Source organism: Frankliniella occidentalis, unplaced genomic scaffold (assembly GCF_000697945.3).
Source record: "Frankliniella occidentalis isolate FOCC.00 unplaced genomic scaffold, Focc_3.1 Scaffold3, whole genome shotgun sequence".
Lineage (NCBI taxonomy): Eukaryota > Metazoa > Arthropoda > Insecta > Thysanoptera > Thripidae > Frankliniella > Frankliniella occidentalis.
Window position 1 is genome coordinate 3398444 of NW_026267133.1, and position 25132 is coordinate 3423575.

General features: G+C 40.8%; 5 protein-coding genes across 12 annotated transcripts; 1 reads left to right on the forward strand and 4 right to left on the reverse strand.

Moving 5' to 3' along the window:
• Positions 1 to 720: 720 nt before the first annotated feature.
• LOC113201899 (structural maintenance of chromosomes protein 6) lies at positions 721 to 6961 on the reverse strand. Its single transcript, XM_026415871.2, has 18 exons — positions 6801 to 6961; positions 6324 to 6454; positions 6039 to 6240; positions 5790 to 5951; positions 5383 to 5627; positions 5173 to 5292; positions 4959 to 5089; positions 4650 to 4853; positions 4380 to 4576; positions 4162 to 4296; positions 3870 to 4051; positions 3170 to 3474; positions 2471 to 3094; positions 2196 to 2364; positions 1648 to 1761; positions 1366 to 1563; positions 1059 to 1192; positions 721 to 978 (listed from the first exon to the last, which is right to left on the reverse strand). Exons 1-18 carry the CDS (start codon positions 6856 to 6858, stop codon positions 954 to 956), a joined length of 3336 nt encoding a protein of 1111 aa, XP_026271656.1. The 5' UTR covers positions 6859 to 6961; the 3' UTR covers positions 721 to 953.
• Positions 6962 to 7727: 766 nt separating this feature from the next.
• Positions 7728 to 10636, reverse strand: LOC113201898 (zinc finger protein 845-like). 2 transcript variants are annotated; one of them, XM_026415870.2, is made up of 6 exons: positions 10419 to 10635; positions 9667 to 9972; positions 9247 to 9597; positions 8824 to 9171; positions 8371 to 8736; positions 7728 to 8257 (listed from the first exon to the last, which is right to left on the reverse strand). In XM_026415870.2, exons 1-6 carry the CDS (start codon positions 10482 to 10484, stop codon positions 8066 to 8068), a joined length of 1629 nt encoding a protein of 542 aa, XP_026271655.1. In that variant the 5' UTR covers positions 10485 to 10635; the 3' UTR covers positions 7728 to 8065. The 2 variants fall into 2 exon arrangements, with proteins under 2 accessions (XP_026271655.1, XP_026271654.1); XM_026415869.2 differs by having other exon boundaries at positions 8371 to 9171; positions 10419 to 10636.
• Positions 10637 to 10796: 160 nt separating this feature from the next.
• LOC113201909 (uncharacterized) lies at positions 10797 to 14733 on the reverse strand. The gene is made up of 7 exons (XM_052266778.1): positions 14446 to 14733; positions 14175 to 14371; positions 13558 to 14027; positions 13021 to 13212; positions 12407 to 12766; positions 12040 to 12326; positions 10797 to 11965 (listed from the first exon to the last, which is right to left on the reverse strand). The coding sequence occupies exons 1-7, from the start codon at positions 14607 to 14609 to the stop codon at positions 11305 to 11307; spliced, it is 2331 nt and encodes a 776-aa protein (XP_052122738.1). The 5' UTR covers positions 14610 to 14733; the 3' UTR covers positions 10797 to 11304.
• Positions 14734 to 14792: 59 nt separating this feature from the next.
• On the reverse strand, positions 14793 to 18570 carry LOC113201872 (ankyrin repeat domain-containing protein 39). 6 transcript variants are annotated; one of them, XM_052266930.1, is made up of 7 exons: positions 18419 to 18561; positions 17631 to 17864; positions 17355 to 17546; positions 17152 to 17259; positions 16470 to 16486; positions 16277 to 16380; positions 16035 to 16184 (listed from the first exon to the last, which is right to left on the reverse strand). In XM_052266930.1, the coding sequence occupies exons 3-6, from the start codon at positions 17503 to 17505 to the stop codon at positions 16363 to 16365; spliced, it is 294 nt and encodes a 97-aa protein (XP_052122890.1). In that variant the 5' UTR covers positions 17506 to 17546; positions 17631 to 17864; positions 18419 to 18561; the 3' UTR covers positions 16035 to 16184; positions 16277 to 16362. The 6 variants fall into 6 exon arrangements, with proteins under 6 accessions (XP_052122881.1, XP_052122874.1, XP_052122890.1 ...); XM_026415831.2 differs by lacking the exons at positions 16035 to 16184; positions 16277 to 16380 and having other exon boundaries at positions 16475 to 16666; XM_026415832.2 differs by lacking the exons at positions 16035 to 16184; positions 16277 to 16380 and having other exon boundaries at positions 16475 to 16663; positions 18419 to 18559.
• An 81-nt stretch (positions 18571 to 18651) lies between these two features.
• Positions 18652 to 25000, forward strand: LOC113216347 (uncharacterized). Of its 2 annotated transcripts, none has more exons than XM_052266859.1 (20): positions 18652 to 18752; positions 18983 to 19278; positions 19357 to 19583; positions 19678 to 19810; positions 19893 to 20363; positions 20456 to 20716; positions 20799 to 21009; positions 21101 to 21282; positions 21361 to 21615; positions 21710 to 21996; positions 22080 to 22327; positions 22417 to 22626; positions 22752 to 23035; positions 23147 to 23182; positions 23264 to 23461; positions 23571 to 23807; positions 23903 to 24112; positions 24203 to 24483; positions 24564 to 24681; positions 24768 to 25000. In XM_052266859.1, the coding sequence occupies exons 1-20, from the start codon at positions 18737 to 18739 to the stop codon at positions 24921 to 24923; spliced, it is 4317 nt and encodes a 1438-aa protein (XP_052122819.1). In that variant the 5' UTR covers positions 18652 to 18736; the 3' UTR covers positions 24924 to 25000. The 2 variants fall into 2 exon arrangements, with proteins under 2 accessions (XP_052122819.1, XP_052122821.1); XM_052266861.1 differs by having other exon boundaries at positions 22420 to 22626.
• Positions 25001 to 25132: the final 132 nt, after the last annotated feature.

The window sequence follows — 25132 nt, forward strand, 5'->3', positions numbered from 1 at the left end:
GACTGCAATGGGACGTGATGCACGCCGTGCAATCAGTCTGCCCCCCCCCCTCCCCTTTTCCCTCCTCGTGTACCGTGACACGAAATCTTTATCATTTCCATTATCGCCCCTCCTAAGGACGCGACAGCCTCCAGCATCCTCTAGCATGGAGTGCGGCCTCCGCCGTAGGCTGCGGTGCGGAGTCCGGAGTCACGTTTTCGCCAGTAATTTAAAAAAAAAAAAAAACATTTTTATTGTTTTGAATTTTTTTTCTTTTTTTAAAAAAAGTTTTCAGGGCTTTGCCTTGCATGCCTTGACTTGCTTTCGCACGGTGCCGTAGGAAAAAGCAGGACCTGAACTTTGCAGGATACTACCTACTCCAAGGTATTCCCGCTTGCGAGGCCCGGCGTGCCTACAACTGGCTGCTGGCTGCCACCGTCGCCACCTCCGCCGCACCACGAGATGTTCGCCATGATTTTGATTGTTGCTCAGAAAGCCGTTGATGTGACTTGGCTTTCGAGTAATAACCAAAAACATATGTGAACCGAAAACAACCACGATCATCCGGATTCGACCCCACAACGTTTCAACGAGACCAACAAACGACTGTAGATTGAAGGGACTGGAACTGCCCCATGTATGTGATTTCGCTCCCCCCCCCCCCAAAACAAAGCAGCTTTTGCAAAGTGGCGATTACAGAATAAATGGTTTTTATGCTTGGAAGTCAATCAACAGGACTCATTAATTTTCATACATAAGCTTTTATGTAAAAAATGTAAATAATAAAACGTAATCAGTTAGATTTTAAAAACAAAAGTAACATGCATAAAATTTCAAATCAAACATTTTGTGATAAAATTACGACAAATACTGTCTTTACTTAACAGTTGCAACTTCACATGCACAATTTCAATTTGTCACTGCTGATGATCTGCATGTATGCACATATATCTAAATGTATCTTATAACATGTATCATTGACGTACAGGATCTGCAAGCCTACAAAAATTCCAATTAAAATAACTAAGATTTCAGTAAAAAAAAGTCCTTCCCCCAAATTGTTATTGATGTGTACACACCTAAAAATTGTGACTTCTGGTGAGTCACAAACTCCAGGAAGCGTATGAGGTGTTATGAAGCCAAATTGATGTCCTGGCTTCAGCTTTGCAAATTTCAGAAGAAGCTGAAGAGCAAGCACACGGCTTGGTGGATCCTAGAACAACAGAAAAATGATAGGCGATGGTGAGCAGAGTAATTAATTTGACAGTTAGTATGAGCATGGGGCAAACAGTTTGATTTAATTTGAAAAGATCAAAATGGGGCTCCCACAGTTGCGCAATAAACAAAGCAAAAATTGATACTATTCTTTTAGAAAAGGCATAGTACCAGAAAGACGTCAAATTCGTCAAGGAAGTAGAACGGAAGGTCTGTCACATTCCACAATGCTATTATGAATGCAACCGTTGCAAAAGACCTTTCTCCTCCAGACAATGATGATGTTCCTTTCCCTGCCCTTTCTCCTTCATCCATAGGATGAACAATAATTTCCAAAGTTTTTGTTTGAAAATTCACCACAATTTTTCCCTATAAAGAAAAAATGATGGATTAGAAGAATTTCCGTTACTTTGAACATAAGGTTAAAAATTTTAAGAAATGTTTAATACTTACAGAGCAATTTCTTGATAGTAAGACCCTGCCAAATTGGTGAGAAACTATTACACTAGTTATATTTTTGACTGTATGACATATTTTTTTTCTCAAATTTAATACTTTCTGCAGTGTCTGAAACAGAACACAAATTTAAGAAACTTGTAACTGATAGCTTTGGTGTTACACTGAAAACCAATCAAGTTATCCCTCCAATAGAACCAGTATTACCATCAACCTTCATTTCAGATATCGAATTTACCAAACAGCTCCGCGTTTCAAATTTAACTTAGCGGTTGTACATCTACTGCTTCCATGAGGAGCCTTTCAGGACCTACTATTTGTCAGTGTACAGCCCTAGAGGGTCACCAAATGCCTTCATAATTTGTACAAATATAAGTTTTGAAATACTGAACAATTGATAAGTTGAATAAGTTAAATGTGTTGGTAATCAAGAAATTTATAATGACGGCAATGGTATACTTGTTAGAGAGGTATTTTTTGAGTACACTGATAATATCTAATTGCAATTGCTGAAGACAACCTATTAATACAAAGCATACACATACCTTAGCATTTATCCTTAAGTGTTCCAACTGTTCTTTCAAAACATTAAAAGACAAAACTTTTTCATGGTAATCTTGTTCAAATTCTTCTGAAGACTGGCCAAATGCTTTCTCAAAATGCCTAATTCGTTTATTGATTGAACAGAGTTCGTTATCAATTGTTTTAACCGCTCTGACAAAATACAAAAAAAAAAAAAATACAAAAAAAAAAATTAATTGATTAAAATTATAATCTACTTCAGATTTTGGTACGTAAAGGTATCCCTCCATAGTTTTACCTATTGGTGTTAAACTTGCTTGTAAATCTGTCTAGTTGCTCAACAAATTGGTCTACAACATGAGATTCATATTTTTTAGACTCAGTCTCCATTTTAGTATGCTTAATTTCCAGCTCCTGCACTTTTAAACGCAACTGGCCCTCTTCCTTAGCAATTTTTTCCAAATTGTTCTTTTTATCCTGCAGTGATGATTCCAGTTCTTTCCTTGCATCAATCCAAGCATTTTGCTCATGTAACAAATTTTCTAGCTGGCAATTAATTTCTGTCAATTTTAATTGCAACTCATCATCTTCTGATTTCAATTTTCCGAGTTTCTCTGGTAGTTGAACTTGCAATTCAGTTTGCAGTTTATCCATTTTCACTTTCAAATCAGTCATGTATTTCTCTTTTTCGGATATTTCATCTCTTAGTAAAGCAACTGTTTGTACATCAGGTATTGTTTCTTCTCTCAAATTTAATATTTTTGCCTGAATTTGATCATAAGCAATCAACATTTTTTTAGTATCAGCATTATAAAGCTTGATCTGACTATCCAGAACATTTTGCTCAGCTCTGAGAGCTGAACATTGTTTTTCAGTAGCCTTGAGTGTCTTTTCAGTCTCACTTATTTCAAACTGGGTTTGCCTGCAAGGTTAGGTAGTTTATCTACTTATCACAAAATCAGAAGGTGAAAATGACTTATCATAAAATATGTCTTACCGTATGACATCTTCACAAGAATTTAAGTATTTGGCTGTTGACTGATGACCGTAGTAAGTTCCATATGTGGGAGACGGATTATAGTAATCTCCCTCTAGGGTGTACGCCCTTCTACAATTTCTTGGCACAGACCCTCTTTTAGATAACAGTGTGAAACACTCATCCCCAGAAGGAATTAGTAACGTTGTATCCAAGTTACACAATTCAATTAAAACATTGCCAGCTCTAGCATTTCGAAATGTAATCATATCAAGAATGTTGCCGTACTGAGGTGTCCGTGCACAAGTTTTTGATGTGTCGATGGGCTAAAAAACATACAAAAAATGGATAGGTATGAAAGAAGTTTTATATGCTACTACTGCTATTCATTCTGTACAAAAAGAGTAATGCATAAACACCTCTTACCAATAAACACAAAAAACTCACTCTCAGACACTTTCAGTTTTTAACTGTCAAAGTGAGGCATAAGGGACTCAATTAAACAGTCAAAAAGGGAAAATGACTCCAAGTGAGTCCATGGTGAGTTTCTGGTGTTTACTAGACTAGGTGGTATGCAGTAAAATGTATGAGAGGCACTGTCATCTTACAAACAGAATTTATATTGTTGAAAATGAAATAAAACAAATGTCATTTTGCAAGAACAGTAGTAGTAGCTCCAAAACACAATAGAGCCTTTGAAGTCATCTCACATAAAACTTACATTCCTGGCGATATGTAATCGCCTAATAGGTATTTTAGGACCATACAAACATATTTTTTTTATCAAGCTCATCAGTAGTTTCTCATCTTCTTTACTGGTGACAGCAAACGCATAACCAATGGAACCAATAGCATTTTCGATAGCTAGTGCCCATTTGGGATCATTTAACTCTATAAAAGAACCTAAAGTGATTTCAAAAAATTAAAATTGAGTACAATACAATTTATATTTCCGAATTTTAGTAAAATACAAGTGCACTTGCTGTTGCATAGGCATACATGCATGTAATCACCTAAAGGGCCCAATGGCTTCTCCTTAAATCCATTGGTGTTATTAATAGCTCTTACAAGCTCAGTCATACATGGACCAAATAGCGATAGGGAAGATTTAGCAGACATGTATCCTACATGCAACCTTGTCAATCTATCTGAAGATTTCACACAGAAACAATTAACGATAATGTACTATTTTTTAATGACACAACAGTTTTCATCATACTGCATAACTTACCTAATTCTACCTCATTACTTATTTGAATACGATCAACTTTTATAAGATTGGTTCTGAGGTCATTAGCTTTGGCCTGGAGGTCTTGCAACTCTCTTTTCTTGGATTCATAGTTTTTCAACAGCTGCTTTGCATTTCTCTGCATTTCACTTACCTCTTCTTCCTGTTCACGTCTTCTCTTTGCATGTTCTGGCAACATTCTAACAATGCAGAATCCGATAAAATAAAGAAACAGGCAGTAGAATGAAACATTGGAATAAGAAGACCCATTACCTCTCCTCTTGAGACTTAATTTCAGATTTGTATTCTGAAATAAACTTTTCACACTTTTCCAATTGAACTTTTGACTGGTATTCATCTTCAACAATCTCTTTCTCTCTTTTTTTGAGGGCTTTACAGCAAACAAGCAGACTTCTCCTTTCATTTTCAATGTCTTTCTTTTGATTGTCAAGAGATGCTACAACTTTTTTGGAAGACCTATCATGGGATGATATAATAAGCAATAACTAAAACTGCATATAACAACAATGTATCTAGCTAGACCTATAGATACAGCCAGGAACAAAGAAGAATAATACATACTCAATTTTATCAAGAAATGGATCAGCAGTGATTTCCCTTCCAGATATAAAATTACTGACCTCTTCTTTCTTCTTAAGAGTGATTTTTAGATTGTTTTCAGCAGATTCCAGTAAATTTTTGCAGTCTCTGACCTAAAAGTATGTAATTATTTTAGTTCACAATGTTGATTACAAAACAAAAACACCAAAATGAAAACACTCTGTCATTTGCTTACCTGAGCCCACAGTAATTCCATTTTTAAAATCAAAGAGGTTTTTCTATCCTCTTCAAGCCTATTAAGTTTTTCTAACTTTTCCTGAGCTTCATTAAGCTCTTTATTATTTTCTCTCAATTGCTAAAAAGCAGAGAATATTTAAGTAAGGCACTGGAAACTCAACAATACATTCTAGAATGTTAAGAAAAAAAAAATAATTGGTAATCCTACCCTTTCTTTTGCATTTAATTCCTGAGAAATTTTTTTTAGATCACTATCTATTTCAGTCATAACATCGCTTAATGATTGCAAGCTTGTTGCCTTCATGAAAAGTTCAAATTTTACTTCCGGCTTACTCTCATTTACAAAATGCCTTGCAGAATTCTGATCAAGAACACTTATGGGGTTTGTGACTTGAATCCCAAGTCTTAGAGTCATAGCTCTCAATTCTTCCATTTTTGTGGAGACAAGTTTTCCTATGACAACAGGAAGAAAATCAAAAGAAGCAGAGCAACCAAAGACTCCACAGGACAGATGACAGAATAGAGGAAAGGGCGGTAGCTTCTCAAAAATAAAAGAAATTAACAAAAGGGGGCTATACATTTTTCTGTTACTCAATTGTGAGCTATGGCACTTACCTGATTCTGACTTAATTTTAATACGAGATGCTCCTTCCATCAACAATGTTCTTTCAATTAATATTTTCCGGCCATAAATTTCTCTTTTGAAAGACCAACGTTCGTGGCTGTTGGAAATGATGCATATTACTTTGGCAACTGAGCTACCACGTCGAATAAAATCTGAAAGGAGATAGTAATATTTAGCAGCAATTGAGAAAAACTTACTGTAAAAATGTCATTGTATTAAACATGATAACCATTTCAGACCTTTTAATGCAATACCACGGCCCGTTGAGGTAGCATTTCCTCCCAGAGCGACTATAATAGCAGTCAAAATTGCACTTTTCCCTGACCCATTGTCTCCAATGATAAAATTAATATCTTTATTTAAGTACACAACCATAGATTGATGAGACAGAAAATTTTCCATCCTTACTTCCAGTATAATGCCACTTGGGATCCCGGTTGTCTGTTCAGATAAAGATTGTATTAATCACTACATACAAGTTAAGGAACCACTCTTTCTGCAGCTTCATTACAGGTCTTCATTACTTCAAGAGGATGATCCAATGAGTTTGAACAGCCGATACCACTATCTGGTGGAGACATAAGGCGTCTCCGCTTGGGGCAGCTACTGCCATCTTCAGTATTCTTTCCCAAATTTTGAAGAATTTGTTCACAAGCTGCAAGGTAAAAATCAAAAATAACTAAAAATTAAAAATGGTAATTACTCAGTCAAACTAAGATAATAATCAGATTGAACTATTTTGACACTAACAAACATGAGCATGGGGTGGCATATACTGAGTTAGAACCAAGAGAAATAGAGGAGCCCTGGTCCAAAGACACTTGTGAATGATACAATGCATAAACCGTTAAAAACTTTGAAATGACATAGTAGTCAACTCGTGCCACTCTAGCCTTAACAAGCCAGCATGCGCAAAACATAGAATACTTCACGGTCGTACACACGCAGTTTTGAACAGGATAAGCGCCCGGCGATATAAATGGCATGAAGGGGCACTTTACCTTTCTGCCGATCTTCTTCACTGAGATTTCCTATTTCATGGAAAGTCACGGGAAACATTTTGAGAACAATGAGCACTCAGGCTCAGGCACAACAGGTTTGAACAGGTCCAATGCCTCCGTAGGCCCTGTGTCGGGACCTCACTGCTGTGTGTGAGGACGTAGGGGGGCGTAAGGAGGGGGGGGGGGGAAGGCTGCAACGCGGGTGCGCGCGCATCGAGGGCATCGCGGGCCCAGAGGGGTATTCCCAGTCGAGAAGTCAGGCGTGCCAACCACCAGACAGCGCTATTAGCAGTGGCTAGCCGAAGTAGTACTCTGAAGCCGAGTGTGATTGTAAGTACTCAAAGTCTGACCTTCAGAACCTTTGTTCTGAACAACCTTCTTTTATATTCATACAAATTACCCACTGATTTTTTAATATTCTGTCTTAGATCGTCTTTGGCTGTTCAAGAAATTTAACACTATTTCAGTTGATTTAAAATAAATTCCCTTTCATTTGCTTTCATATTGGAACACTCTCACAGGTTTTTTTTCCTTCCCACAATTCTGTTCCCATCCAGTGAGGGGAGTATAGCCTTGACGTACATCCCCTTGTTTGAGTTTTTGGTGTAGCCTATAGTCCATCTACATCCTTAATTAATTTTGATTACGACAATAATGTTTGTCTATTTGTTTTCAGATGCTACCATCAACAAGCTTTCTGGCAGCTCAAGGTGTTGCTCCTTCAGGTGGTCTGAGAAGATGAAGATGAGAGAAATGTCATAGGTCAACTCACGACTATCTCTCACATTCTCTGTTGAACCTCACCACGCTTTCGTAAGTATTTTTTTTTTGCACTTCTTCCCCATTACTATACAATCTACCAATTGCATTTTTGAGTCTCAATGTTGTAAATAATGTGAGAAAAATGAAAAAAAATTCAACAAAAAATAACAATTTAAAAAAAATTTATTTCACATTTGTGTATTTTAAACTTAGACTCAAAGGCCAGCAGCACAAGGCCCGGTGTGGATTACATCCTAGCATTGTATGAAACTTCATTTGATGTTATCATGAGTTTTGTATAAGACAGATTGTTCCTCAAACTCATATCATGCACTTCAAATAAATATTTAAGAACAAAAAATTAAAGAATAAACTGTTTTCTTACTGCAAAATGCATACAGAGTAGAATAAAATCCCATAGAACAGTAGGACTGTTAGTAAATTGGATTGCAAACTGCAACACAGCTCTATAATCGAGAATGTTAGATTAACTTACACTCAAGCTATGCTGTTGTTGTTTTTCCTTGTTTATTAGCACCTAGATGCATTTTTTTGTAATGCTGCTCTCTTTTTGCATAGGAAATAAACATTTTCCCACAAATTTGGCATAAATATGCCTGAGCAGGCAGGTCCTGATGAGATGATTGTAAATGAGCGTTTAGGGATTTTCTATAGGAAAATAATTTATTACAAACCTGAGAAAGAAGTAATATTGTGATATAAAACTCACCAAATTTAAATAAATCTGAGCATGTAAAATTAAAACACAAATAAAACCAATTAAAGTCGATGAAAACATTTGCCTTACCTTACACTTCCATTTTTTTTCTATCTCCTGGTGTACATCAGCCCTGTGTTTTACTAGAACTTCTTTCTTAAAGACTTTGTGGCAAAGTCCACAAGTCACAAGACCCTGGTGAGCCAAAGTCCTAAGGTGCGGTTGATAATTAGCTTTGGGGAACACCTTTCCACAGCATTGAACCAGTCCTTTCAGCAATTTAGTGGGATCTGTTGTTATTTCTGAATTGTTTCTGTGAGTTTCACAATGCTTCTCATAACTGTCTCTACTGTAAGAGATTGAAGGACAAACACTACATCTGTAAACATTTTCGCTGTGATTTTGTTCTCTGTGAGTTATAAAACCTTCTTTAGTTTTAAAATATTTTTTGCAATCCTGCAAGGAAAAACATAAATTCAATACCAAGTTGAGAAGTACCGGTAAGATAAAAAATAAGTCAACTGTAATAAATAGTCTGCCTACCTCACATTCCAATTTGCCTTCAAATTCTCGGTGCACCTCTGCCTTGTGTTTTACAAGGTCACCTTTCCTAAAAACTTGAAAGCAAACTCTGCAACTTGCTAGACCCTGGTGAGTCAAAGAGTTAACATGTTGTGTATAGTTAGCCTTGGTTAAAACCATCCCACAGCACTTAAACAATCCTTTGGGCAATTCAACAGGAATGCTGCTGTGAGTTTCACAATGCTTCTCATAACTTTCTTTATTGTAAAAGATTGAAGCACAAACACTGCATTTGTGAACATTCTCGCTGTGAATGTTTTTTCTGTGTCTTACATAAGAATCCCTAGTTCTAAAATATTTGTTACAATCCTGTCAGAAAATAAAAAAAACTCAAGTACAAATCACTGGGTAAGACAAAATGACAGTAATATCAAGCCTGCTTACCTCACATGTCCTTTTCCCTTCACACTGGTGTATTTCAGCATTGTGTTTGATTAATGCTTCTTTTTTAACTACTATCTTGCATTTTCTACAGGCCACTAAGCCCTGATGACTCAAAGACTTTAAGTGGTGATAATATGTTTGATTGTAAAATATTTTACCACAACATTTAATCGGGAAAATAGTACGCTTTGGTTTGCTTATTTTATGTTTCTTAAGATGCTTTTCATAACTAATGCTACAATGAAAGGTTAAAGCACAAATGCCACATTTGTATGTATTTTCCTTCCTCAAGTGATGATAGTTTATGTGCACCATCAGACTCCATTTAGAAAAGTTAAGTTTATTACATAACTGTGGGAAAAAAATTGAAAGCAATTAAAATTTAAACAGTGTTGGATCAAAATTTACTTCTACTTTTACCTCACACTTCCATTTTTCTCCAACTTCCTTGTGTACTACAATCTTGTGTTTCAATAAGTCCTCTTTCTTAAAATGCTCATGACAAAACTTGCACACTTTTAGACCCCGATGATCCATAGTCTCATTGTGTTCTCTTAAACAAGCCAAAGTTTTAAAGGCCTGTCCACAGCATTTGGTTACATCGCAACTTAGAGATTTCAAATGGCTAGTCTGAATTTCTCTCTTTTCAAAGACTAAATATTCATTGGGAGTTACACCTGTCAGGTCTTCAGATGTTCTGTCACATACAAGACTGTTTGTAGTTATCTGTAAACACAAAAATAATAACTAGTTTGGTTTGTACTTTGAATGGGGAGAAAAGGAATACAAGGTGAAAGTATACCCATCCAGCCAGAAATTGAAAGTCGACTCAACATTAAATCAATGTCAAATTCTGAGTTACATTGAATTTTGGACCACATAATGGCCAGATCAATGTTATTGATTCAATGTCGACATTGATAAACAGCATTTCCGGCTGGGACAAGTTACTGAGATTCATCAAGAATTGGTCATATTATGTGACATAACTGCAATCACAGCCAAATTACGTCAAAATCCACAAATCTGATAAAAGTTATGGTTTTGCAGTGATGACTCAAATTAAACCAATCTTTGCTCAATATCCAATCTCTTAGTTGGGGGCAGCAAAAGGTATTACGTTAGTTATAACAGCAAAGCTAATCTGCGGGTACACAATCAACTTTACTTACAGTTTGAGCATGAAGTAGGCAAATTTCTTTGAGGTGCTGAATGAATGGTATGAAAGAACCCATCATGATCAAATACAATTTTGAAGGATCATCAGTAATAAAATATTTTATTTATGCCATTTGCCTCCAATCATGACAGGCCTGCCTGATTCTTTCACGTACGTATAGATCAGTTTTAATGTTGAGTGTGCCGACTGCCGACCGACTTCTACTTCTAAGCGAGTTTGTGAAACGGAATAAAAACGAAACAAATAAAAGAAGAGACAACAGAGGGAGAGAGATGGAAAGGTTGACGGTTGAGGTTTGGCGCCATGAACGATAATATGCGAAATTTTAACGTACTGACGTATGAAAAATTCGCTACAGCTTCTGTGAGTAACATATCAGAGCCACGTAACTAACTCAGTCAAGGACCTCACTGCACTCAATTGCCACTTTCAGTCATTTTCTAGTCCAAGCACCAGTCTATTATTTTGAAAAAATTACGATAAATATTTGGTATTTCTACCGCAGTAGTCTGCTTATTGTGCGAAACTGATGCTGAGGCGGGAATTTAAAAATGGGGAACTTAAGTTTGTTGGAAAATGTATTCTCCGCTTTAATCGTTAAATACTAACACATCAGCGCAGCTCCTAGGTTATCGAAACTATTGGCATTATAAAACGTTAGTAAATCTATTTCTGCGCTGCACATTCATCTGTGATCGCACACTGCATTGCATGGTGCGTAAGTAATTACATATTTTTTTCTCGTATTTATGAATACATTAAAAGAAATGCACACAATTACAACTACGTTCCTGCCATCACTAAAAGGCACAACCCAAACTTCCACAAGTACATACTGACATATGTAAAATGACATAGTTTGAGCACTACACGACGATTCACGTATCCTCGGCCACGGCCGGCACCAGGGTCGTGTCCGAGGCCTGCTCCCGGTTGGAGCCCACCGCGGACTCGAAATGGTCCGAGTCCCCCTCCTCCCTCGCCTCCGGAGGGAGCACCGCTCTCTCCGCGGCCAGGACCGTCCTGGAGACCGTTGTTTGGATTCCTTGGGTCGAACCCGAGGGTAGCCGCACCACGGAGATCCTGGACGCTCTGGACGCGAGGCTCGCCAGGCTGTGCACGGACTTGGCCCCCAGGCTGTGCACGGACTTGGCCCGCAGGCTGTGCACGGACTTGGCCCCCAGGCTGTGCACGGACTTGGTCCCCAGGCTGTGCACGGACTTGACCCCCAAGCTGTGCACGGACTTGGACGCGATGCTGTGCAGCGACCTGTTCCTCCTGATCGTCGAGGTGGCGGACGACGCCGGCTTCAGCTCCACGACGTGCGGCTCGCCCACGGGGTCCTCCAGCACAGTGGGCAGCTGGCCTTCCCTGGAGCCTCCCGCCGACGGGCGCCTGGGGCCGAGGCCGCCGCCGTCGTGCGCCGACAGCCTCGTCCCCGACGGCCTCGGCTCCGGAGGAGCAGGCGCGGCTTGTGTCGGTGGAGGTCCTGGGGGCCGCATCGGAGGCGGTGGTGGGACCGCCTGGCCAGGGGAAGCACTGCAAACGCAAATGTTGTAGAGTATAGATATCATAAACAGTGAGTTGTGAGTTGGCCTGTTTCGGCTCCTTACCCCGCCCGCTGGGGCGGCTCCGGGGGCCTGGCGGCGGCCTGCTGGCGGGCGGCCTGCTGGATCCTGGAGTACATGAAGAGGCCCTCGGTCTCGCCCTCCGCGTCCACCTCGCCGTGGCCCTCGAGCCGGGGCGGCGCGCGCTGCACGTTGCCCGTGAAGAACTCCTCGACGTCCTTGGCGGCCAGCCTGGGGGTGGGGCTGAGGTACAGCGGGCCGAAGGTGGCCAGCTCCAGCAGCGGCTCCTCGCTCCGCTGCGACAGCCCGAGCACCAGGCGGTCCCGGGGCTCCTGCGGCCGAGCACCGCGATGTACACGGAGCGCGAGGAGGACACGGATGGCGGACGGCCCACCCGGGTCGCGGCACTTACCTTGTACGCCAGGACGTCGTACTCGGCCGGCGCCTCGGCCAGCAGCTTCCTGTCCTCCGTGAAGAAGCCCAGGTACACGACGTCGCGCAGGAAGTTGGCGGCCGCCTCCAGGATGGGGCCGCGCTTGCTCGCCCGGAAGGCGATGACGGCGACCGGGGACGGCTCGGGCGGCAGCTCCTCCGGCTCGTAGTGCTGCATGGCGAGGCCGCCGAACAGGACCCGCAGGGCGGCCGCCTTGCTCAGCGACGTGAGCGGCGTCCACACCCCGGGCAGCACGAAGCTCGTCCTGAGGCTTGACACGCGGCGCAGCAGCGCGGCCGCCACGCTGTCCACCACGGGCCGCAGCTCCTTGGGCCAGGACTGCGCGCGGCGCGCACAACACGCATGAGCCAGCGTCACGCGGACACCGAGCCCCTGCGGACCGCAGGGTAGGCTACCCGCCCCGGCGCGCTGCGTCGCACGGCGGCGACCTGCCTATCCCCCAGGGGCTCTCCGCGATACCCACGGCAAATTAAAACTCCGCGCTATGAATCCTGATTTGAGCGATCGCGAATTTTATCCTTCGTTATAGTAAACCCTCGGACTCGCTGCAACGCACACGTGTGGTCCCTCACCTGGCTGCCGTTAGACGGGCTGCCCTCGTACTCGTCGTGGTCGTCCCACTCCTCGGGGTCGGCGTCGCCCGGGTCGGGCCCGAGGTTGAGCGTGCTCTGCCGCACCCAGCTGGCCGTGCTGCGGCGGTACTGGCCGGCCGAGGCCGTGGACATGGCCGAGAGCAGGGGCGAGGTCTGCAGCGGCGGCGAGGCCTGCGGCAGAGGCGTGCCCGGCGTGCCGGCCGGGAGGTTGTCGCCGAGGGGGCTGCCGCCGGGACTCGGGCTGCCGCCGCCCACCGGCGAGAAGAACTCGGACAGCGAGTCGTTGCGCGCCGAGGTGCTGGCCGAGCCGGGGAAGAAGCCGTACACGGTCTCGGCCACGAGCCGCTCGAGCAGCCCCGGCCGCATCAGGTCCTCGTCGTCGTCGTCGTCCTCGCCGCCGGGCATCCTGGGCGCGTCGCCCTGGCCGCCGGCGTCCTCGTCCTCGGCGTCCTCGTCCGCCTCGGCGGGCGGGCGGCCCTTGCGCAGCAGCAGCGCGACGCAGAGGCCGGCGGCGGCCTGCAGGCTCTCGACGAGCGCGGCGTGCTGCGGCAGGCGCCGCTCCCAGAACAGCTCGTCCGCCATCTCGGCGCTCACGGCCACGCGGCGCGACTGCAGCACGTGCACGCCCATGGCGCGCCACGCGTCTAGGAGCGGAAGCGCCACCTCGGGCAGCCCTGGGGGCAGCCCGCCCTGCTCCAGGGCGTGCGGCAGGAACAGCACCACGGTGTGGTTGGGCAGCGCGTCCGCCAGCCGCCGGTACTGCCGCATGCGGATGTCCCTCCAGGCCGCGTCCGTGCGGTCCTTCTCCTCCTGGCGCGCCAGGTTGTCCCGGGCGCGCTGCGCGTCCTGGCGCTGCTTCTCGGCCGGCGTCGTCTTGTCCACGGACAGCACCCTGCGCCGCGCCTCGCCGCGCAGCACCCGCTGCTCCTTGAGCATCTCGCGCTCCACCTGCGGCCGGGGTCGCGAGTGCCTGCCTAACTCACCGGCTCGAATTTCATATAATTTTGATTAAATTTCAAGAACTATGGTTAATTTTCTGAAATTTTGGTCGAACTTTACGAAATATCAAGCTTGCATTCCCGGTTAATTTTAATGAATTTCGACGAATTTTGTGAATTTCCAAAGTGGACGTCATCGGCTACCGGTGGGGCGTCTCACCAGCCTGAGCAGGTGCGGACAGTCGCAGCCGATGTACACGCACACCAGGTGTCCGCTGCCGAACAGCAGCCACGTCGGCTCCGAGTGCTCCCGGAAGCGGGACAGCGCCTCGATGGCGGACGCGTTGGCGGAGAACAGGTGCACGTTGTCACCGCCCTCCGTCAGCTTGAACCTGAAAGGGGCGGGGGGGGGGGGGTAAGCTTCAGCCGGGGTGGTCGTCGACACCGGCGATAGAGGAGGGCTCACCTGATGAGCTTGCTGCGCATGGCCACGCAGGGCCCCGCCCAGTCCGGCCACACGTCCACGACGCTGAGGCCGGGCTTGGTCAGCACGCCGCCGGCCCAGTCCTCGTCAGTGTCCACCTCGGTCTGCAGCTGCAGCAGCTTCTGCTGCGCCGTCGCGCCCACCATGGCCTATCGTGGGAACGTCGTAGGAGTGATCTCAGCCGTACAAGCTCCGCCTTCCACCGTATCCAACAGAACGGCCCGGGGATGATCGGCCAGACAGGTGTGGGGCGTAACGGAATTGTTGGCTCGGGGCGGCTGATCCGGCTAATCCAGGGAGGGGGGGGGTGAAAGAATCAAAGTGACCAATATCATTGTGTGTAGGATTTAATGTCTTCACATCATCAGCTGAACCGAATGAGCTACCACGTATATTAACATGGAGAAGGCAAAATTGTGCTTAAGCTAGAGATATTGTGATAGGTTTCTGATATATATATATATGGACCTTACAGAATGTGATGTAAAAGTATACATATAATTTACAGTGTAGGAAACAGTCTCTCAAGCTCAAGATTAAGCAACAGGAGAAAAAAAATAAACACCAAAAGTGTAGCATCATTGGACAATTACATATGATTCAACTGTTAGTAACAATTCAAAATGTATAAAGGCTTCTTATTTTTTCAATAATTGTGATACAATTGCAATAAATGGAATAATAATTATCATTATTTGCCTGCCACTTAATATGGAAGCATAACAAAAATCCATTGGAGATATGATTAATTGAATTGTATGAATGAATTGCAAATGCAGATAAGGAATGGCACTAAGATCAAATAAATTAAACATAGGTGGTAAAAACAGGGGGAAAAGAAAACAAAGTTTTTCAGTAATGAAAATAACAAAAACAATTCAGACCAATAAAAATATACAACAAATACTGTTCAAACATGGCACTTAACTAAATTAACTACATGAGTGAAAATTGGTGCTTAAGCATTTTAGAAGATACAAAATATGCCAAAGACGATAAGCAATGAGAGTGAAAGCCGGCTGCCGGCTGATTGGGCTGCAAAAGTGGAAAAGTAAATCACTTTGAAAGTCAAGTTTCCACTTTCCCAAATTTCATGCAAATAATTTTTGTCCCTAAAAAATTGAATTAAACTAATGAATATGAATTCAGCACCATTCTACACTCTGACATATCAGTCCTATTCTCTATTACCATTTATGAAAATAAAAGGGAAACTATTTTGCTTTCTTTAAGTTTATGGTAAATTGAAATTCACTGAATCATTAGTATTATTTGTGAGCTTTAAAAACAAAGTAAGTAAAGATTCTGAGGCGTTTACAAGTCTCCAATCATTGGTACAAGTCCTCTCTTATCTGCTTGAGTTTTGAGTTCTGGTGCAATTTCAAGAATATAGTTTACTAGGGGCAAATGACCTGATTTCACTGCTCTGTGAAGAACTGTTTGTCCATCATCATCAACTGCTTTGACATCAGCTCCTTTTTCTATGAGAAACTGACACATTTCTTTTTTTCCAGAGAAGGCTGCTCGCAGAAGAGCTGTTGCTCTACCAGATCTTGTTTGAATGTTGACGTCTCCTCCATGGCTTAGCAACAACCTTGCAATGTTGATATGGCCTTGCCTTGCAGCATAGTGGATTGGTGCATACCCTCCAGCATCAAGAGAATTCACATTGGTCCCTTTGCGTAGGTGTTCTACAACTTTATCAACCTCTCCACACAACGCTAGACAAACGGAGAGATTTTAGATAACATACATAAATATTTTTAAATAACGATGAAAAATAGACTCAAATAACAAACAAAACAACACTAACCAGCGTTGCCCAAGCTTCTATCAAATTCTAATTCATCAAAAGTCTGGTGTACACTGGGATTGCTTGATGCTGATGAATGATCATGATCACACATTTTGAGGTTTCTGTAACACAATTGTAAACATGAATATACTGTATGTCCTGCGAAATTTAAGTAGCTTATTTAAACATAAAAACAGATGTTTGTACAGACCTTTAAACTCTTATGAGCTGCACATTCCAAAATATGTATCACACCAATTGGATGTGGTGGAAGCGGGACAAATAAAAGTGTGAATTAAAATACTAGTAAAGATTTGAAGTATGAAAAATGCATAAAGTCAAGTGAAGTCTTAAGTAATTGAACTGGAGCAGTCTTCAAATCTATGCAGCTCTACAGGACAACCTCTGCTGAAACATAAATATAGGGGAGCAGGTCTTACAATAAAGAAACAAAATAGAAACAAGACAACCTAATATGCTGAAGGGTTCAAGACTAATGCATAGACAACTAAATATGTAGGAGGGAACTTGGCAATTAGAGCAACTCAACATGACTATGCTAAATTTCACATGTCCAGATTTCAATGTTTCTACTACACTCTATACAAATGCCCCATCTCATGTTAGTATAGTTTGTATAAACATACTGCTCTTTCTAAGAAAGCATAGCTACAACAAAAGTAAATCAAGATAAGCTACCTGCTGACTAATGTATGTATACACGTAGCTAAACTATAATGAACTATGTACGTATTTAAATTGATTAAACTGACCGTTTCAAATTAGGTTATTATAATGAATACTTGTTTCAAGCTATGCAATAGATTCTTGCAGAAGTATTGAACCATGCAAGGGCCCCCGTACAGGTGAAGACAGAGGCATCAAACACTCACATGCGCTGGTTTCTCTCTGAAGAGTCCACGTAATTTCAATCTCACCAGTGGACGACACAACTTTGTATCCGAGCTGACACAGGGTGTTTATCACTGTTAAAGGTGGCCCTGCAAAACGATAAGAAAAAATACATTGTTATAACTATTTATTATGCAATATGCACCCTGCACCATAACTTATAATTTTCTATAAATATCATCACCTTTGATGGATAGACCATTGGTCACAACTGCTTTAGAATTAGGAAATCGCTTAGTCAATGCTGAGATTTCTTCAGGATCCAAACCAAACGCATCACAGTCAGAAGAAGCTAGGGCACCCTTGATAGCCACGTAGTAAAATGAACTTGCCATGACAATGTTTCAAATGAGCAGAAAAACGTCTACTCAAGTGCCTAAATATCAAAATTTGCGTTTTAAAAATAAACCTCACTGATAATCACTAATAAAAAGAATTCATAGGGAATAAAAATGTTTACTTGGTTTTGGAGTAATTGGTGCAGGCACTGGTTCTGGCTCTGAAAAATCTTTCCTCATAGTCCACATATACTCATTATAATCTTGTTTCACTGAGGTAGAGGATGATGCAACTACTTGGTAACCAAGTACTTCCAACGCTGACAGAATAACACAAGGATGTTGAAGATAAACAATGGTACTGTCGTCACAGTATCCTCCTGAAGCAAAGCGACTGAGTTGTTCAATATCGCCCGCTACGAAGGAAAACAAATTTTCAAATAAGAGAAGAAAATTATATTTTCACAATAACATCAAACTGCAGGACCAAAAGGCTCACCCTTCAAACCAGACACAAGGACACGCCACGGATACCGATTATCATATGATGCAAGGTTACCCCTTACAATGATATATGGCATGGATTCAAATAAGGAGAGCTATCCTAACAGTCAAAGGGAAAATACACAAGCTGAATACAATAAAATAGTAGAAACCACCTTACTGACTTAATATAGTAACCTCTCTGTCTGAAAAGAGGCATCTTGGCGCTACAATAATGGGAAAGCGGCAAATGAATGTTAAGGAGCAAATCTACTGCTATCCTTCCAAGTTCTCCATGGTAAGAAAGAAGAACTCAATTTTGTTTGAATACCTGAGTTCTACTTATAATGATGTGAGAATCAGAAGGCAGTAGCCGAAAGGGGATTGTACAAAACCGACCAAGTAAATAAACTTTGTCATGTTCGTATTACAATATGAACAGCGTACTCAACCGAAAAACCTTCCTTTACACAATAGAGGTACTTACAGCTCCACCACTCCACCCTCCACAATTTGTGAAGATTTTCTTCCGAATGTTTTGATCTTTTCGCTTATTTTCAATAGCTTCGAACAAATCCTGTCATGTGACGTATATCACCTCCTCCCCCTTCCATCCAAACACACCCCTTCACCCCTTCGCCCCCCCGCCCCGCGCCCCCTACCTACCCCCCCCCCCTTCTCCTTTTCAGAGCTGAGCTGAGGGGCCTTTATTGAGGCTATGGTATTGATATGAAAAATTATAGTTTCATTCCGTAAAAACATATTTCTCATATTGTGAAGGTGTTTACATCTAACCTCTGCTAGCATGGCTGGAACAACAGGTTTGTGTTCAAATTTGTTTAAAGAACAGTTTTCGAACTTGGTTCAGTGCTTCATTTTCATAAAATATTCTACCAGTTTAAATTCTTTTATCTCTAAAAGATCAAGTATAAAGTGAAGTTCAAGTTTTTGTTGTTTTCCTGAACCGTACTTTCGCTTAACCTCTGCAAGGCATGTGCTTTTAACTTTTTTCGTGATTGTTTGAGTGTAATATTGAAAGTATTTCCATCAGAGCTATTGAAAAGATTAGACAGCGATGGAGAACCATTGGCCAAACGATTATGTTTGGCCCAGAACGCATTTCAATCGTCTCAGCTCCCAGTTCAAAGAAAAGAGGAAGCTGTCATCAATTGGTTTTGCAAAATTGCTGGAAAGTATAAGAAGAAAAGCAAACGAGATAGTGTTGTTGGTTCTGACGATGATGTTCAGAAGTTGTGGTCCACCCTCCAAACATGTATTGCAAGTTCTCACATGCAGAGACTTGGAGTTTCTGACATCCGACCAAGTGCAAAAGCCAATATAGTGAAGGTAAGAAACTTTAAAAAAAAAAAAAAATTAGGTTTTATGCTTGATTTTATATTTTCTAATGTTAATTTGTTTAAATAGGCATTATCAAAACATTTGGAGAAAGATTCACCACCAGCTGACCACATATCCTTATTAGAATGTGCTATCTCTGTTTTGGAGGCTAGTAGCTTTCAGAGGTATTTTCGCACCAATATTTCTTTATGCTTTAATTTTGTGAGCCATATACTTGGCTCCTTGTCTCACCTTGGTCCTGAACAAATTACACTGTGTGTTAGAGGCGTGTCTACCATTCAGGCTATCAGCAGGTATTTCCTTTTCCCTTATTTTTACCATACTGCTTCATCTTATTTCATTAAATTGTTGGATTCACAGAATCATCTCTTTCCCAATTTGTTTCAGGCAAACAATACTAAGAAATGAATTGTGTCTAACATTTTTAAATGTTGTCTTGATGCCATTGATAAAATTGCTGAAATCCCAAGGCAGTCAGCCATCTCCCTTGACAACAGAAATCTACAAATGTATCCAACAGGTCTCTTGCTCTACACTTTTTCTGCTATTGCTGGATTCTTTCCATGAACTAGCTTACTGAAACGGTTCAAACTTGATTTCAGGTTCTTTTTCCTAAGGCATCCTCTGAATTTCCACATTTTCTCAATGAAGTTTTTAAAGAATCAAAAAAAGTGGCCGATCCAACAGCAAATTTACCTTTATCTATAGACCAACATCAGATCCCATTCAGATTACTTGAAGTGTTAAGAGAGGCCAGGGATTTACTTGATGAGGATCTGTTTGTCAGCTTAGTCAGCACTGTTTTTCGGGCTTTTGCGGCAAGCCAAAAGAGTAATCCTGACCCATTGATTTTTAAAATGACTGTAACACTGTCATATGTAGTTGGCTTTCATGTGAAGAATCCAAAGTGTCATGGTCTCTATGGAAGGCTGAATGAATCTGTTACAAAGGCTGAAAAAGATTTGTCAGCATTGTCATTGAACACACTCCATGCTATGGCACTCGTTTTAGTACAGTGGAAAATTCCTCTGAATGGGGAAATATATGGTTCAAGTTTTCTCAACTGGCTCCAGGTAGTGTAAAACATTAGCTCTTCAAGATGAGCTAAAATTGAGATGAAAGAGCACCTCAGAATTCAATACTGTACTTTCTATTTTTGTTCCAGATGGTTGTGGAAAGCTTATTTCCTTGCCCTTCACGTCTTCCAGCTGGAAGTTCTTTCCTAGAACTAATGTCAACACTTATTAAACTTAACCCTATGATAGTTGAATCAAATGTGAAAAATATTTTGGCAGCAATCACAGAAAAACCACTTACTGATGAAGAGGAGCCTATCTACAAAACTTTTATATCCAATCTCCTTGGCATGTACATGAAATTGAATCGCATTCCCAATTTCACAACAATATTCCTGACATCCCTTCATGTTAGTCTCTGTTTTGTACATCAGTAACTGCTATGTTTATGTATATTTATGAGTAGAGCTTAAAATTTTAAAATATTTCCAGGATGGGTTTAAAAATCAAGATGAATCAAATATTCTCAACATGAATCCAGGAGTCTGGCTTCCAGCCAATGTAACAGAACAGCTAACTCAATTTGCTACCACTATGCCATCCACATCCTCAATTGCTACCTTGTCTATTTTTTTGGAACAATTTAATAGTGTTGGTGTTCAGCCTTACCTTCAATCTTCGCAAGGAATTGAATTTTCTAAAAGTGAGTTTTGTGAATTTATCTATCTGTTAATAATTGTCTTATCTTATTTAGTTTTTCTGATAACATAGTTAATTTGATTGAAACATTATAGGTGGCTACATTGACTTGTTCTTGCAATGTGTTTGTGAACTTCTCTGCTCCTTTTTGAGTGGGGTCAGATTGTTGGAACAATGTACCATCTTCCCTGCCCGCCAAGGTTACTGCAATTTTATGAAACAGTTGAAAGAACATCATAGCTCATTTGGACGCTTACTACTGAAAGGCAAATCACCGGTATGTATCAGATCCATTTTTCCTAGTGCTATTTCACAGTTTAATTTATTTTACAAACAAATCAATTTTAATTTTCAGAATTTAGCTATGTTGTGCACTTTCCTTAAAATTTCATACCACTGGGCTGCAGAAGCGTTACTGATCCAACAATATGCTGATATCGGCCGAGAGGATCTATTGGCTTCGGTAGAGACTAATCTAAATGAAGGAACTAAAAATATCTCTGGTGGGGGTATCTTATCGTATCTGCATCCTTACTTGACGAGTGAAGAATGGAGTAAAATATATGATCTAGCTCTTCAGAGTGCAGATGAAAACTGCAAAGAACTGCTGGTATGGCTTTATTTCTCTAATGTCTCACAAAGTTTAGTAATTTATTTAAAATGGTGCCTGTATAATGTAGTAAGAACTTCTTCTTTTACTACAGCTTAAGCTGGATCTTCAACTGTTGTCAGCTCTTAGAATGTTTGATGCGTCTCAATCATCTAAACCGAAAGAAGTGGCAAAGCGAGCTTGTGAACTGCTTGTCGGGAAACTTGGTGCTGTTAATAGTGCAATGCTTGATCGATGCACTGTCTCTGACATAATCCTAATGTCTCCCTTGCTTAGTGTTTCTGACCTTGTTGCCCTATCAGACAGTATAGCTTCTTGTCTCATCGGCTGTAAAAATGAGAGTTTATTATCTAACCTAATCACATTGTTAGTTGAAGAAAGGTAAGAAAATAATTTACTGAATCCACCCTGTTTCCTCATTCAATAATTGACACGGATAGCTTATTTTTAAATAAATATTTCAGATTGGTTGCTTGTGGACTGATTTGCTCTACAATGACAAGTTTGAAAAGATGTTTGAAGGTTTCCAAGCGTAAGAGAGATGAAATGGGAGGCAAAATGTGGAAGATTTCTAAAAGTGTCTTAGGAGCACTTGATACAGAATTGATAATCCAAGCAGAGGTTCAAGAACTGCCTAACTCTAAGGAAGAATTAAACCTTTTCATATCCTCCATAGCAAACATAATGGAGAAAGCTCTTATTGATATGAATGGTTAGTTTTTTATTATATGCTGTGTAGATAAGTTTAATCAAACCTGTGATTATACTTAAGCAATGCATGTTTCCCAACCTACTTTTCAGAAGTTTCCACAATAAAAGAGGAGTATGACTTGTCTAGTGTGTCAGTTCACCTTCAACTGATGCGGTCCCTGCCTCTGGCCTATTTATCACCGAGCCACCAGGCTGTTCTTTTCATTTCTTTGCTCAGTATCGCTCTTGATTGTTCCTCTCTTCCCTCATCTCATGTTAAGGATGAAATAATGAAGCTAATATTTGATCACCTACTTCTAGGTAAGTGTTTTTTTTTACTAGTATTCTATGATATTGAGTTTAGTTTTAATTAAATTCATTTAAATTTTAATCTAACTTTAAAATTTAATTATCAATCAATCATAATGCTTTGCTTCATCAAACAGGTTTATATGAGAGAGGAATGCGGGTTAGCCCAGATTTTGCTGGACATTTGGATTATGGAGTTCTAATTAGTGGCTTGGCACATTTTGTTGTTAATCACAGTGTGGGTAGACGCCTGTTGGAACTGGTGCTTGGGCATGCCCTGCGTCATGAACAAACGCAGGAACAGGTCCTCGAAAAGGTGGCTCTACTTAAGAAGAAAGGCAAGGTTAATGAGCCTGGAAAAGAAAATCTTCTGGTTGGTAGTCTCATAATGCAAAATCTCTGTGAAAAAAAGTTAAAAAATGTGAGTAACTTTTTTTTGTTTGTGTGTGTGGATTTATTTTAAAACTCAAAGATATCTGAATAATCTTTGCGGAGTAGATTATTAAAAAACTGTTTTGAACTAATCTTTTAGGTGCGGCCTCAGAAAACCTTAGAAAATGATGAAGAGGTATGAACTTAATTTAATTGCCAATCCTAATTTTGAATCTATTTTCATATTGATCTGAATATAATTAAATCATTTATTCAGTCCCCTAGTGACCCTGTGGAAGTTCTGAAAAAAGCAAGGAAGAAGTTAGCTAAATCATTTGAAGCTCTGATTCAAAATAAGCTTGTTAGTCCTCAAGAGGCACTTCATGCATTTGCTTTAACTCTAGACTTTAATATCAAATTTGGAAAAGGAATTGACACCATTGTGGAACACCTTGAAAGTTTTTGCTCTAGTGCTGTGAGTATCATTTATGTGAATAAATCAACTAAATCACAATTAGAAAATCGAAATTTAACTGTATTTTGATTTTGTTTGGGAATTGAATGCCACTTTCTTTTCCTCTTAGGTTTCTTTTCTTGTTAGCAATCAAATATCTGAGCAAAAGGCAGCAGAAACTTTACTGTTAGTAGTTTTTAGAAATCGCAACAAATTGAATGAATCTTTACCTACTTCTCTTCTCAACGATGTTTGGTTGCTTTTATCTTCTTCTGTTAAACCAAGTGAAGTGCTTGTAACTGCCATATTTGAATCTGCTTCTCAAGAGGAAATGGCATTTATTGTCAATGACCTCTTACATAAAGTGGTAAGTATTGTTTTGGTTCTTTTCTGCCTTTCATCAAAGTTAGATCAATTTCAAAACAACCTGTTATTTATTATTATTGTTGTTATTCTATCTAGGAGAAAACTGTAGCTGTTGCTGAAGAAGAAAAGGCTTCACCTGATGTGATGCTATTCTGGCTTATATTACTTAAGTGCCATAACTTACCTGCTGCTAATAATGAAGTATGCTTGAAAGCCCTGCGGACAGTTTTTGAGCGATTGCCATTCATTGATCTTCGACAACAACAGCTACTAGAATTTTTACAGGCTGTTCTGTCATCATCCAAGGTTTGAATCCAATCTAATACCATATGTTTTTTCTTTTCTATTTCTTTCTCACACAAGAACTTTTTTTCTTTATGTATTTTTGTGTTATAGGTGGCAATGGATATGGAAATGATTGATCAGTGCATTTCTGTGTTGCATGAAGTTTCTCTGCCCCAAGCAACAAAGGATTTTATACTTCTTGCTACACAATTCTTGTCAGTGCTATCAGCACTGTTATTACACAGGTCTTCTCATACTTTAGACTGTATTCCAAGTTTCATGCAAATGTTACAGTATTTTGTGAAACAGTTGGCTAATCATAGCAAGCAAACATCAGAACTGTCTCGTTCTGATGGTGCACAACTTGCGGGTCTTGCCTTCGGCGTTGAGAAGTAATTTACAATTTGATATTTAGATGGTTACTCCAGTGTTGAGAAAATTCTTGACTTTTTTGTAACTTATTTTTTTTTAGGTTGCTGTATGCTTTAACAAAACCTGAACGCAAGAAATCTTTCCGAAGGGTTGCTGCTTATTTTCTTGCAGACATCATGACTATATTTGAGACTATTACTCTGTGCTCAACTGTAAAGGTATGACGTTTGATTCCATATTTTTTCCATCTCAAAACCGTTAGCAATTAACTTGCAGTATTTATGCATTGTATTCTTTCTTTCAGGTTCATTTTCAAAACATGGCTTATGCTATTCTTAGCATTGTTGACGACTATGCCATCAAGTTCCTCCTTCGAAGTATGTCATCTGCTTCCAACGAAATATTTAAAACACTTCATGATTCTTACAAGAAGTTTCATCGCTTCTCTGGCAAAGTTTAAAATGAAGTTGACAATAAAGCGCAGGTGGGACGGTGTATTAATCTTTATTCCTAAAATAAATCTTATTAGTTACTTAACTCGTTGTTGTGTTTGAAATGTTTCAAATACGAACTTTCCTGTCCTTTTTTGGCGCGCGATCTGGTGGTGGTGAGTCATTGCTTGCGCCGCCACCCCCTTTAACTTTATCAACCCCTCGCACACTCCCCCCT